General features: G+C 52.1%; 2 protein-coding genes across 6 annotated transcripts in view; one reads left to right on the forward strand and one right to left on the reverse strand.

Annotated features, from left to right (window-relative positions):
* SCN8A (sodium voltage-gated channel alpha subunit 8) overlaps window positions 1-9,820 on the forward strand; it is a 40,733-nt gene extending 30,913 nt beyond the window's left edge. For 3 of the 5 annotated variants that reach the window (XM_085315635.1, XM_085315634.1, XM_085315633.1), the window contains 6 exons: window positions 3,447-3,731; window positions 4,142-4,195; window positions 5,239-5,376; window positions 5,811-5,915; window positions 6,486-6,756; window positions 7,730-9,820. In XM_085315635.1, coding sequence (XP_085171761.1) covers window positions 3,447-3,731; window positions 4,142-4,195; window positions 5,239-5,376; window positions 5,811-5,915; window positions 6,486-6,756; window positions 7,730-8,877 — 2,001 coding nt within the window. In that variant the 3' untranslated portion in view covers window positions 8,878-9,820. Of the gene's footprint in view, window positions 1-32; window positions 156-3,446; window positions 3,732-4,141; window positions 4,196-5,238; window positions 5,377-5,810; window positions 5,916-6,485; window positions 6,757-7,729 lie in introns of all 5 variants that reach the window. The other 2 variants (XM_085315637.1, XM_085315636.1) reach the window with 1 other exon arrangement.
* Window positions 9,821-12,482: 2,662 nt separating this feature from the next.
* On the reverse strand, window positions 12,483-13,157 carry TMDD1 (transmembrane and death domain 1). Its single transcript, XM_085315617.1, has one exon. It carries the CDS (start codon window positions 13,155-13,157, stop codon window positions 12,483-12,485), a length of 675 nt encoding a protein of 224 aa, XP_085171743.1.
* Window positions 13,158-13,493: the final 336 nt, after the last annotated feature.

The following is a 13,493-nucleotide window of genomic DNA, read 5'->3' on the forward strand; positions in this document are numbered from 1 at the left end:
TTTTTTTTTTTTTTCTTCTATTTTCTGTGTAGGTCTCTTTAGTCAGCCTTATAGCTAATGCCCTGGGCTACTCGGAACTAGGTGCCATAAAGTCCCTTAGGACACTAAGAGCTTTGAGGCCTTTAAGAGCGTTGTCCCGATTTGAGGGGATGAGGGTAAGATGCCATTAGCAGCTGATCCTTCTGCATGCCTGTGGAGCGGTTTTTTTTAAGCATGCTAGAACTGATCAAATTGGTGGAAAGAAACTTCCAAACAGAATCATGATGCAGCTGCTGACTTGATCACCTCTATCGTCTCCGTCCCCTCACCCTGCCCACCGCTGCACACTCCCCTCCGAAGAAAGGGAGATGCATTAAGCTGCCTCATTACATTAATTACTGGCCCAAACCACATGCCATTTGTAGACTCTGTTAACACTTGGCTGTTCTCATTTAGCCTGGCTTTTACCTCTAGCATCCGAGGGGGCTTCTCAGCTGTAACTTTTTTTTTTGTTGTTTTTAATCTAGGGAGAATCACCAGGTGCAAAGAAGCAGAATTTGAACCACCTCAAACACCCCCTCTTGGTGTTGGCCACTGGTGCAATTGGGTTGAAAGAGTATCGAAGGGGGGGTCAAAAATGCAGCGTGTGTGCAAGTGGGTGAAAAGCAGCATCTTTCCTTGGATAACTCGGGCCTTCGGGAAGGGAATGGTGGGGAGCTCAGCTGTTTGCAAACAAAACAAAACAAAAAACAGAAAAAGGTTTTGGTTTAATTCCTCTTGTTGCACCTTGTTGTTCTCGGTCCAGTCTGGTGGMGACTGGAAGCCTTGTCTGACAGTGAAGCTTTTCCTTTCCACTCCCTCCCTCTTACCACGCTTTTATGGTCCCCTGTCCTGTCACTGTGAAACTAGCAGTAAAGCACAAGCAAAGCATTGAACTTAACAAGCTTTCCTCAAATTGTTAGACAGCACCACTGTCTAAATTATTGCAGTGTCTTGCTGCTTTGCCACTAATATTCTGTATTTTGGTACTTCTTTTCCTTTTTGGATTGAAATAATCTCCTAAGAACATGCAAAAACCCTGTTTATTTCTGTAACTAAAGGTATGTTGTATTAATGGGTTGCAGCTGCTTCTAGAACAATAATTCAGGTCTTTTGTGCTAGACCTCAGCCCACAATCAGAGATACACTAAAAAMRGGGGGGGGGATTCTGCACCTGCGCCCCCAAGCCCGAAGAGAAGAGCAGTCGCGTAGATGACTTCAGGGTACGGCTGGAGCGATTCCGCTTGGAGCATTCCTGTTTCCTTTCACTTGCTGCAGTAATTTAGTGCAAAGCACAGTGTGAAAAATGCAATGAGCTAACCGGGAATTCTCAGATAAATTCTCAGATTTCGTAGGCAGTGTTTACAGGAGTAAACAGTATGACAGCAAATCCAAAGAGGCTTGTTCCTTCCCTGATAAGTCATCCCGCTGTTATTTCTGTGTCGTTTAGGCTCTATTAGCTTAATGCTAACCTTTATTATATAATACAGCCAAAAAAGGAYGATTTCCCCCCGCCAACAGCCCAAAGCTAGAGCTTTTGCCGGGCCGCGCTCAGGGGGTTCAGCGCTTTGTCTCTTCCTCAGACCCGACTTTGTCCCCCCCTGGGGCACTTGGGTCCCTTTTCCTCCCCAGATTTGCTCAAACTTGTCCCCAGAGTGACGAACGCTAGATCAGCGTGCTGCTGGGGTTGGCTCTGCCCAGGGACGGCTCCAGAGGGAAGTGTTTTACCCCTAGTATGTTATCAGTTCAGTCCTAATTATTTTTTTTTGCCACTAAAGTGCATGGTCGTTTTTGCTAAAGTACGTTGCTTAGCAGAAGTTTAGCCAAGTGTCTTGAGCGTCCAGTGTAATTGCAAAGGAAAAGACCTAGCGCTGAATCTCTGGATATTAAATGCCGTCTTAAAGGCGTGCGGGAAGGMAGGCTGTGACTCGCGGTACACAAACAAGAAATTCTTAGGCTTAAAGGGGAGAATTTACAGTAAAATCAATGCAGAATTATAACTACTACTYATCAACCCTTTTAGTTACCTAAAACCAATTAATTTTCCCGTTGTTTTGACTTTAAGACAAGTGTTGCTGCCCCGTACAACCAGAACAATTCTGAGCCAGAGACTGGAGATGTGAAATGCCTTTGCAAAGGAAAACATAAACTGTAGTTCTTTGCTTTTCTCTACTCCATAGTAATTTGCATCTTAGAGAGCTTGCTCTGCTCCTACACTCCTCAGGAAGTATGGCAGCAGCGCTGTGAAACGTGCATGCGTCTTTGTCCGGTGCCAGTGTTGGTCTGCACACAAAAGCCATGTTCCTTCTCCCGGCTCGGTTTGCAAATTCGGCGTGCTCCTAGGTCACCGTGTTTGCTCTGCAAACGATTGCGGGASGACGTAAAACTTCTTTTCTCGTTGCTGCGGTGAGCCGGAATAAGCCGATACCCGAAGAGGCGGCTGGTGCGTTGGGCTYCGGCAGCAGCGGCGTCGGGGATAACGTCCCTCGGCGCCGGCTTTGCTCCCCTCGCTGCCCGCGCGGGAGGGCGAGAGGGGCCCGCCGCGGCCCCCGGCGCTGCCGGATCGCGGGGTGTCGGCGAGGTGGCTCCGAGGAGCAGAACGGGGCAGATCCCGTCCAGCCGCTAGACGGGGAGCTTGCRATAAAACGCGCGCTGACCCGGCTCTGCTGCGAGCCTGCCGGCTTCGCGTTTGGTCGCGCGTCGCTCGGGGGATGCTCAGGGACCCGCTGCTCCCGGACCGGGAAGGGCTGAGACCGGGAGGGGGAAGGAACATGGCTTTTCTGTCCCTGGAGCCTGCCCGGCTGCATGCTCGGCCGCCCGCCCGGGAGGACACGACCGGCCCCGCTTGCTCGCCGGCGCCGCCGCGATGCTTACGGCGGCTCGCTGCCGAGCCCGGGCAGAGCGGTCCCGGGGCTCGGCCTCGGCGCCGAGCTCGCGGGGAGCGCGAAACGGGCTTGGGGGGGGCAAAACCAGCCTTGTTTGACCGTGGGGAATGGCCGTGAGGGCCCTGGCGGACCGGGAACGGTGTCGTCGGAGCCGGCGCTGGGGCGCCCGCGGCTGGGAGCCCGTTCGCTGCTCGGRAGGGAGTTTGAGCCGCACTCATTAATACCCCCTCTCCCTTTTGGCAACCCAAATTGTTTAACACGATTGTTGTTTAACCAAAAGAAAAAAAGAAAAATCAACCCCAGTAAAGTTAACAGCCTGGCCTGTTTTATTTTTTAAAAAACAGAGCTTCAGTAGGTGGCTTTTAAGCAGATTTTTTTTTTTCACCGCTTGGAATAAGTTCACTGCCAACTTTGCATGGAGTAAACGCCACCGAGCTGTCAGCGACCTTACCCCTAATCCCCCCCCCAAAACAGCTGTGCTGATGCTTGCTGTCGCCCGCCTCGTGTCTTACGCTGAGCCTTTCTCCCCCCGTTGCACCGCAGGTGGTTGTCAACGCCCTGGTTGGCGCTATCCCCTCCATTATGAACGTGTTGTTGGTCTGCCTTATCTTCTGGCTGATTTTCAGCATTATGGGGGTTAACCTGTTTGCCGGGAAATACCATTACTGCTTTAACGAAACAGCCGAGAAGCGCTTTGAAGTCGATATTGTTAACAACAAGACGGACTGCGAAGCGCTGATGCCTCCCAACTCCACGGAGATCCGATGGAAGAATGTGAAAATTAATTTTGACAACGTTGGGGCAGGATACCTGGCTCTTCTGCAAGTTGTAAGTTTGGCCTTCGCCGCTTCCCTAGTATTGGTTAAAAATGAGCTTTTCTAAAGTATTTTCTCTATTTTGGACTGCTTCCTTCTCGCCGGGTAATGCAGCGTTCCCATTAGTTCCCCTCGGGTTTGGGTCCGCAATACAGTCCCTGTTTCACCTCTCATCCCTTTGCCTAGTTTGGGTCTCCCAGTCTGGAAACGGCCCCAAAAAAAGTCTACAAATCTCACATGAGGCAACAACAAATCCATGCGTGCAGACTAAACGAAACCAGACTTGTTTAAAGAGCGTCGAAGTCCGTTATAAAGGGAGGGGAAGAGTGCCAGGGGATCCCTGCCGGCGCTGACACAAACCAGGCTTGTTCCTTTTTCCTCCGGAGGAGTCCTGTCTAAGAGAGCGTGTGTTTTCTTTGCTAGGCGACTTTCAAGGGCTGGATGGACATCATGTATGCAGCAGTAGACTCCCGGAAGGTAAAGTCGCACGGCCACGTGCTGTCTCACCTCCCCATCGCTCTGCTATTTTGTCGTCTTTAAGTTCGGAGTGAAAATGGTAGAACTGTGCTTATATTATGTATTTATGTTGTGATTATGTTTAATTTGCTGCTGTTAGTTAAAAGACACTCGGCAAAACCCCAAAGAGCAAGAATGCTCTGGCTGCTTGGGGCAGGAAAACTCCTGCTGGAGTAGAGCTGCCGTGAAAAAAGAATACACCGGGAATATATATTTCATTAAAACAAATTATGGAGAGGAATTAGCCAGGAGGGTCTCCATGAACCTTGCACCTACCTGGGAACCCGAGTGCCCGTCCGAATCCGCTTTCAGAAATCCTGGAACGGCTGGAATTCTTCCTCCGGGCACTTTTCTTGTTCTCGCATGCTGGGATCACACAAATACCACTTCTCTTGGCTTTAGGTGAAGCGATTTTAAAATGTTTTTTCTTGTCACATGCTGAGTGCAGGGCAGGAAAAAAAAAAAACCCAGTGTGAATACCTGGGGGCGATGTAAAAACGTTACCGGGGTTCTGGGGTTTTCGGGGAGGCTCTCCCCCCCCGCTTGCTGCCGGTACCTGCGTGTGCGCACGTCCACTTCTGCTGTGCCTCGAACAGTGTGAGGAYGCTGGGGATGCTGGATGTAACCCCGGCTTGCAGAGCGTGCTGCCTGCCGTGGCAATGCTTGCAGCACGGCTGACGCCGCTCCCAGCCCTGTCTCGGCACGCGCTGGCGTTTCTGTGCCGTCAGGGGCGTGTTGGCTGGTCGCGTTTTCTTTGATGGCACCCGTTACCTGTGTAGAAATGGGGAGGAAAGAGGGATCCGAGGTACGGTATCGGTGAGGAAGATGATKCGGTTGCATTTACTTTCTCCTTCAGGTAAACTGACTCAAATCTGATTTAGATTTGTTTTCATTTTGTGTCCGTTAGGTGAGCGCCCCTTCGCAAAGCTCACAGGACTGTCTTCATTTTAACTGTATTTTACTGATGCCTTTGAAATGTCACTTATTTCTCTTCTCCCGTTCAGCAAGAAGAGCAGCCCAAGTACGAGGACAACATTTACATGTACATATATTTTGTAATCTTCATCATCTTTGGCTCCTTTTTCACCCTGAACCTGTTCATTGGTGTCATCATTGACAACTTCAATCAACAAAAGAAAAAGATAAGTGCTCGATATTTGCTGGTTGGCAGGGGAGATGAGGCCTGCCTGGGTGATGGGCGTTTCTGAGCGGTGCCCTCTCTCTAATACTACTTTTCTTCTCCGTAACTTTAGCTGATGATTTGCATGTATAAAGTACCCGYTTACACGGCCTTCGTTTTAGAGCAAATGTAAAACTGCTGCTAGTTTGTTGCAAGTGAGGTGGAGAGGATTGGAAGGATGTAATGAAGTAAAAACAAGTTATTCATAGGAAAAGTACTCAGTTTTCTTTAAAGGAAATTCAGCGCGTCTCGGGTATTAGTACAAGTTATTTCTGTCTAAAATAGCTGCCACCAACTTCCCATCTGGCAGGTATCCTCATGACTTAGCTGGTGTGTGATTCCTTTCCCTTCTGCTGGATGAGCTGATTGTAACCAGTTTTCCTTTTGCCCCTTTACTTTGGAGGTCAAGATATTTTCATGACAGAAGAACAGAAGAAGTACTATAATGCCATGAAAAAGCTGGGCTCAAAGAAGCCTCAAAAACCTATTCCCCGACCTCTGGTGAGTACGATATAAAGGGAACTGAAGGGCGAAAACGCAGAGCAGACTTTGAAAGGAGCTTCAGCTCCAAAGCTCCCGTTGTTCTCCCTCATGCTTGACTCCACATCAGCATGTTCTTGTCATTGTAATGCAGGTATGATCTGAGAAGGGTTAAAGTGCTGTAGCCATGGTTGATATTAATCAATTGGCTCACTCGAATCAGCAAAACAATCTGAAAATCCTGTCTGGCTGAAAGGCCAGCCGTAGGGTAGGAGGCTCCCCGGCAGCAGTGAGGGGGACCTCGGGCGGACAGTCAGCCGCGTGGGTTATGTTGATTGAGACCAAAGCACGTGTCCGTGCTTCGTGCAAGGCTTTGTCCTGCGTGACATTGGGTGAGTCCCCTAGGTGATGTCTGCATTGCTGTAGATAAGTCATCCTGCCGATCTGCCTGCTGCCGGGACTAGACTGCTGCCAGGGCCTGGAGGAGGTAGCTGAAATCTGTGTTTCCCCCAACGGTGACACCGAYCTGTTGGCTAGTAGGAGATCTTTGCTCAAACCTGTCTGGTTCACTGCCTCTCTCCCGTTGCACAGAACCGCATTCAAGGAGCTGTCTTTGACTTTGTTACTCAGCAAGCATTTGACATAGTCATCATGATGCTCATCTGCCTCAACATGGTCACCATGATGGTGGAGACGGACACGCAGAGCAAGCAGATGGAGAACATCCTGTACTGGATCAACCTGGTTTTTGTCATATTCTTCACCTGCGAGTGCGTGCTGAAGATGTTCGCCTTGCGGCACTATTATTTCACCATCGGGTGGAACATTTTTGACTTTGTGGTGGTGATTCTGTCCATTGTGGGTAAGTGCAATACCAATTAGAGGTCTGTGCATCGCACAGCTTTCTTGGACATCATGCAGAGCTAGGCTGTCTTCCTCTGCGTTTGCAGAGTAGAGCATATCCTTGTCATTGAGGAGGAGCTATTTTATGCTGGTGCATAAAATACCGTAGAGCCAGGGCTCCTTTGAGCATGGTGAAGAAACTGTGGTATAGTTTWGCAGTTCAAAGTCCTGACCATGCCCCTTTCTCCCTCAGTTCTGGAATTCATTTCCAGTTTTATTGAGTAAAAACACAATTACTCTTTCCCTATCTTTAAAAATATGTATTTTACTCGCCTCRTAAGTGTTCGTAAGCACTGTAACGTCCCTGAGCTTGTAGTACTTCCAGCCTCCATCAGCATGTGATTTGCACTCTCTTGCTTACAGTTTAGGTTGAAGGTGAATAGACTAGTTTCCTCCACCAGATTTTTGGTTTTAGTGGCTAATCTGTAATTTACACATAATCTCACAAGTACAACAAGATCACTGAAAAAGCTTGCCTGGACGCAACTCCGCCTGCGCCTGTTGACAAAATAGCAGCCAAAATTTATTGACTGTCCTGCAGTCTAAAGCTCTGATCCAGGTTTGTCTGCTGCTTAAAATAAGATTTGTCTTGCATATCTTTAAGCACCTTCAAAATGGAGTCCATAACCAAAATTTATTATCTAGGCTCCTGTGGCACAGTTAAATGTGGAGAACTAGACACCTCCGGGAAACCACTCATCCGTCCTTATGCAGGTGGAGTGAATCATGCTGCAGCTGTACRCTCTCTGCTTAGGAGAACTATTTAGGGAGCCTGAGCAGCCAGCTGAGACTTGGCTGCCTGAAGCTCCGTCGCAGCCTCCCGTGCGAGTCTGACCAGGCTGTTCYGCAGCCCTGGTCCCTCAGCTGCGTTCGGAACCAGAGGCAGACTGCGTGGCTCTGTTGTCACACGTCTTCCTTCTTTTCTGCTTTAGGTATGTTCCTGGCCGAAATCATTGAGAAGTATTTTGTGTCGCCCACTCTCTTCCGAGTCATCCGGCTGGCTCGCATTGGACGTATCCTGCGTTTGATCAAAGGAGCCAAAGGAATACGCACCTTGCTTTTTGCCTTAATGATGTCGTTGCCTGCCTTGTTCAACATTGGCCTCCTGCTGTTCTTGGTCATGTTCATCTTCTCCATCTTCGGCATGTCAAACTTTGCCTACGTCAAGCATGAGGCTGGCATAGATGATATGTTCAATTTTGAGACTTTTGGAAACAGCATGATCTGCTTGTTCCAGATCACCACGTCGGCTGGTTGGGACGGCCTGCTGCTGCCSATCCTAAACCGGCCGCCGGACTGCAACCTAGACAAGGAGCACCCTGGGAGTGGTTTTAAGGGGGATTGTGGGAACCCTTCCGTGGGGATATTTTTCTTCGTGAGTTATATCATCATCTCCTTCCTGATTGTGGTGAACATGTACATTGCCATCATCCTGGAGAACTTCAGCGTGGCCACCGAGGAGAGTGCCGATCCGCTAAGCGAGGATGACTTTGAAACCTTCTACGAGATCTGGGAGAAGTTTGACCCCGACGCCACGCAGTTCATCGAATACAGCAAGCTAGCAGACTTTGCCGATGCTTTGGAGCATCCTCTCCGTGTCCCCAAACCCAACACCATCGAACTCATTGCCATGGACTTGCCCATGGTAAGCGGAGACAGGATTCACTGTTTAGACATCCTGTTTGCCTTCACCAAACGGGTCCTGGGGGACAGTGGAGAGCTGGACATCTTGAGACAACAGATGGAGGAAAGGTTCGTGGCGTCCAACCCTTCCAAAGTGTCTTATGAGCCCATCACGACTACGCTGCGGCGTAAGCAGGAAGAGGTTTCAGCAGTGGTTATCCAGAGRGCTTACAGGGCTCGTTTAGCAAGGCGGGGGTTTATTAGTCGAAAGCCTGTCCCCACCAAGTTGGAGAACGGAGGCGCGAACAGGGAGAAGAAGGAAGGCACCCCCTCGACGGCCTCGCTCCCGTCCTACGACAGCGTTACGAAACCCGAGAAGGAGAAGCAGCAGCGGGCGGAGGAGGGAAGACGAGAAAGAGTGAAAAGGCCAAAAGATGTCAGGGAATCCAAGTGTTGAGACAAAATAATAAAATTGTACAAATTAAAAAAAAAATTGCAAGTGAAAAGATTGTTTACAAACTTCATGAAATATATCAATACAGAACAGCTGTGGAGACACTTACCTGAAGATCTTATACCAAACATAGTCTGCTTACTGTGTGACGGCGTTGCATCTAAAGCAGTGACCCACCACCTGTTTAAAGGACCCCTGTAAACAAACATTTAAGAACAAAAAAGGAAAAAAAAAAAAGGATTTTCTATTGTTTGGGCAGGTGGATACTGCATGTTCCACATCAGTCAATGCAACTTAGGACAAACAAGCGAAATAAAACACACACACACAGAAACAAAACCTGCTACTGGGATTCATATATTTTTCCAAAGCAGCCAAAAACGGATTTTATTTTCCCATTTTGTTGATTATTGAGATAAAACCCAGAAGTCACAATGTTAAAGGGTTTGTTCATGCAAAACTAGATTTACATTTAGATAAGCAGCAAAAAAAAAAAAAGGAAAAAAAAGGAAAATGTGARAATAAGTAAAACAAGAACAACGAAAAAACAAACCACCCATTCAGCCCATGTCATTTAATTGTCATAGTTTATTTGGTATTTATTATCTGCATTCTACTTTTTACATGGGCTTTACTTGGTTTGGGAGACGGGGTAATCGGGTACCTTCAGCCTGGAGCCAGCTCGGGCTGATTTCCCCCCCCCTCGCCCCCCCCCCMAAAAAAAGTGCTCGTTCAGTGCATAGAAACGACTTGCATGATGGCATGCCGTGACCGGGAACCATGCATGAGGAACCACGAAGCCACCAGACACCCCGTGATCTGCCCACAGCGCCGTGTTAAGCCATAAACCCGCGGCACTGCACCGCGCACCGCCGCCGGAGCCGACCCGCCGCACTGCCCCGTTCTTAGCGATCTTTTGTAGACCTGCCAGTAGGAAACGGGGGGGGGGAAAAGGGAAAAAAAAAAAAAAAAAAACAAGCAGACGAAAGCGTTGTGTGTGCGTATGTTCAGCGGCGTCTTCGCCCGCCACGACGGGACGGGGATGGGCACGGGCAGGCGCGGGGCCGCTCCGACACCCGTTCGTGCCCCGCCAGCTCCCTCGTTAGTTGTCGCTCCGCCACCGTCTTGCAGCGCGGACGCTTCGGTATTTTTTCCCCGCGGGTGCTTCGATGCCGCGTTGGGGTTTTTAATTTCATTTATTTTTTTCCCCCCCTCCTTGCTGCAGTAGCCACCAGGTTGGCCCCGTCCCGTCCCCTCCCCGCGAGCGCGGCGGGCTGCAGCGCGGCGCCTCCGCTCTCGGCCCCGGAGCCGCGCCGGCTGCGGCCCCGGTGAAGGGTTTCCCCTAGCAGAAGGGTGAGGGCAAAAAAAAAATGGGATAAAATAACAGTAATAACCCYGAGACAACGGCTCCTCCGGCCCCGGCGCTCCCGGGGCGGTGCGGGCTGCATTGCAAACAGCACAAAAAAAACGGGAAATAGCTGAAAAGTGCGGCTGAACTTTTTAAGAGAATATTATAAATAGTGTAATATATCATTTTATTTTATCGGCATGCCTTTTTGTAAATACAAAGGACTACGGAAATAATGGAATGGCTTCTGGCTTATGCCATTGTCCATGTTTATTTTTATTTTTTTAATATTTTTTCCTTTTTCCTTAGACCTTAGATAGCCAGCGAGCGTCCCCCAAAGGAAAACAAAACCCTACCTACCCCCAGACTAGATCCAAAAAAAGGAAGGCTTTATTGCGAATTATCTTTGCAACAGCAAACATATGTACTTTTTGGCTTCCAGTGTGCAATAAGTCGACCACTTCTATGCAAGATTTGGCTAAACTTGGTAACCGGTCGTCAGCCGGGCTGCCGGCTCGTGCGCGAGCTCGGCGCCGTCGCCGCTCGGGCCGGCGGGTTCGTTCAGCTACTCGATCACCTTAGGAGAAAAAAAAAACAAAACAAGACCCTTCAAACGCGCCTGTATATATATATTTATTTTTTTAACATTAGATCTGTATTAAATGCAAGAGGCGAGCGGTGGCGCCGCTCAGCATTGCCGAAAATCACGGGGGGGGCGAAGGGTTTCGCGAGCCGTCCGCTGGCGTCCCGGGTGCCTTCGCCCTTGGTTTGGTCCCGCCGCTCCGTTTCCTCCTCGCAGCGGGCATCTCCGCGCTCCCGGGGGGCCCCCGCAACCCTCCCTTTTCTACCGATTTGTTACCGCGTTCTTAAGGGAGCAGAGGGGAAAGTTTGGGGGGCGGGGGGAGGAAATCCCCATCCAAGCTGCTTTGTTCACTTTTCCTGTTCACCTTTTTTTAAAATATAGAAGCCAATGTCGAACAAGAAAAACAAAATAAAACCATGATATGACATAGAGGCCACACCCGAGTTCGAATTATTTAATTTTCCGCCGCAAAAAAAAAAAAAAAAAAAAAAAAGAAAAATGTTAAAGCTGTAAAAGACCAATAGTGAAGATTAGTGTATTAGAAATTGCATGGTGGCTCTTAATGATCTTACCCAACATGATTAAAAAGAATTACGTCTACTATAAGCCAAAAGAGATGCAATAAACGTTACCCTTTTCGCTGAACAAGGGAAGGTTGTCTCGGTGTCCCAGTTCTTTGCCTTCTGCCGCCGCTTTGCGGTCGGTCTGTGCAGGGGGAGCSCCGGCGGCAGCTCCGCGCCCACCGCTCGCGGTCCTCTCCGGCCCGAACGACGCCAAACCGCAGCGCGGCAGCGGGGCCGGGTCGCTGCACGGCGGGGAACCGAGCCGGGCCGAGCCTCTCCGGGCCTCTTGCTGGCGCCCTGTGGGGAGACATTCCCACGTGGGCCGGGGCGCGACCGCGGACCGGGGCTGCAGCTGCGGGTTGCAAACACAAGTTGCACCRCGGATCGTGGCCGTGGGTTGCACCATGGATTGTGCGTGGCTCTGGGTTGCAACCACGGGCTGCATCATGGCTCTGGGTTGCAACCATGGGTGGCACCATGCATCATGCATAGCTCTGGGTTGCACCATGCATCATGGTTCCAGGTTGCAGCTGTGGGTTGCAACCATGGGTGGCACCATGCACCATGCATAGCTCTGGGTTGCACCATGCATCATGGTTCTGGGTTGCAGCTCTGGGTTGCAACCATGGGTTGCACCATGCATAGCTCTGGGTTGCACCATGCATCATGGCTCTGGGTTGCAGCTGTGGGTTGCAACCATGGGCTGCACCATGCATCATGCATAGCGCTGGGTTGCACCATGCATCATGGCTCTGGGTTGCAACCATGGGTGGCACCATGCATCATGGCTCTGGGTTGCACCATGCATCATGGCTCTGGGTTGCAACCATGGGTTGCAACTACGCATTGCAGCATGGATCATGTGTGGCTCTGGGTTGCACCATGCATCATGCATAGCTCTGGGTTGCACCATGCATCATGGCTCTGGGTTGCAACCATGGGTTGCAACTACGCATTGCAGCATGGATCGTGTGTGGCTCTGGGTTGCAGCTGTGCACTGCAGCAAGGCCTGCAGCCGTGGGTTGGAGCATGGACCGTGGCCGGACAGGAGGGACACGAGCCCAGTCGGCGGAGCGAGGTGGGYACAGAGGACACACGGGGCTGCTCTGGCGGCTCAGCTCCTCCGCGAGGCTTTATTGGGTCTCCCTTTCCCGCAGGATGCGCCGGCGGCCGATGCATCCGCCRTCCTGGCCCAGTGCCGGGAGCAGGCGGCGGTGAGGAGGAGGAGGACGATGCAGGCGAGGAAGCCCCCCAGGACGCCCGAGGCCACGGGGCTGAGCCAGCCCAGCGGGCTCCGGGCGTAAGGGGGCGGCCGCCGGCTGCGGAGGGGGCTGCCGGCCCGCCGAGGCCTGCCGCCGCGGTGATGGGCGCCCTCCAGGAGCAGCGAGGAGGTGAGGTGGGCCACGGCGCGCCCGTAGCCCTCCACGTTCCTGCGCAGCTCCAGGCTGCGGTCCTGGTTCAGGTTCTTGCCCAGCTCCCGGGCGACGTCGGGCCGGCCGATGTGGCGCAGCCCCCGCGACAGCCGGTCCCAGGGCACTGCGGCGGCGGCGGCGGCGCAGCCGGTGGGAGCCCGCCGCGCCGGGGCCGCGGGCTTCCTCGCTTCCGAGAGCTGCTCCAGCTCCCGCTCCAGGTCGCCGTCCGGCGCCGCCAGCCAGGCCCGGAGCTGCCGGCACTCGGCCGGCGAGAGCAGCCGCGCCAGGCGGTCCACGGCGTGCCGGCCCAGCGGCACGTCGGCGCCGCCGCCCCGTGCCGCCAGCAAGAGGAGGCCGAGCGCCGCGGGCACCAGCATCGCCCGCCGGGTTCCGGATCGCCCTGCTCCAGAACCGGAGCTAGAACGTCCTCTCCCCGGGAGAGGCTCCCGCTTCCCGGCTGAGCGGGGGACGCTCTCCGCTGGCCGTTCCCCCGCCGGAGCCTCCGGCAGCTCCCGATCCGGGCACGAGTCCCGCTCAGCGATCCGGGACCGGCAGCTCCTGGCGGTGACGCAGCCAAGGCAGGGGGGGCCCCGGGGCCCCCCCAGGACCCCTCGTCAGGACTCACCGGCCTCCCCGAGCTCCTCGGGGGTGGAGGAGCCCCCTAACAAGGGGCCGGGGCCAGCCCCAGCTGCAATAACCCCCCATGACACCCC

Source organism: Rhea americana, unplaced genomic scaffold (genome assembly GCF_003343005.1).
Source record: "Rhea americana isolate MKP2758 unplaced genomic scaffold, rheAme1 scaffold_432, whole genome shotgun sequence".
Taxonomy (NCBI): domain Eukaryota; kingdom Metazoa; phylum Chordata; class Aves; order Rheiformes; family Rheidae; genus Rhea; species Rhea americana.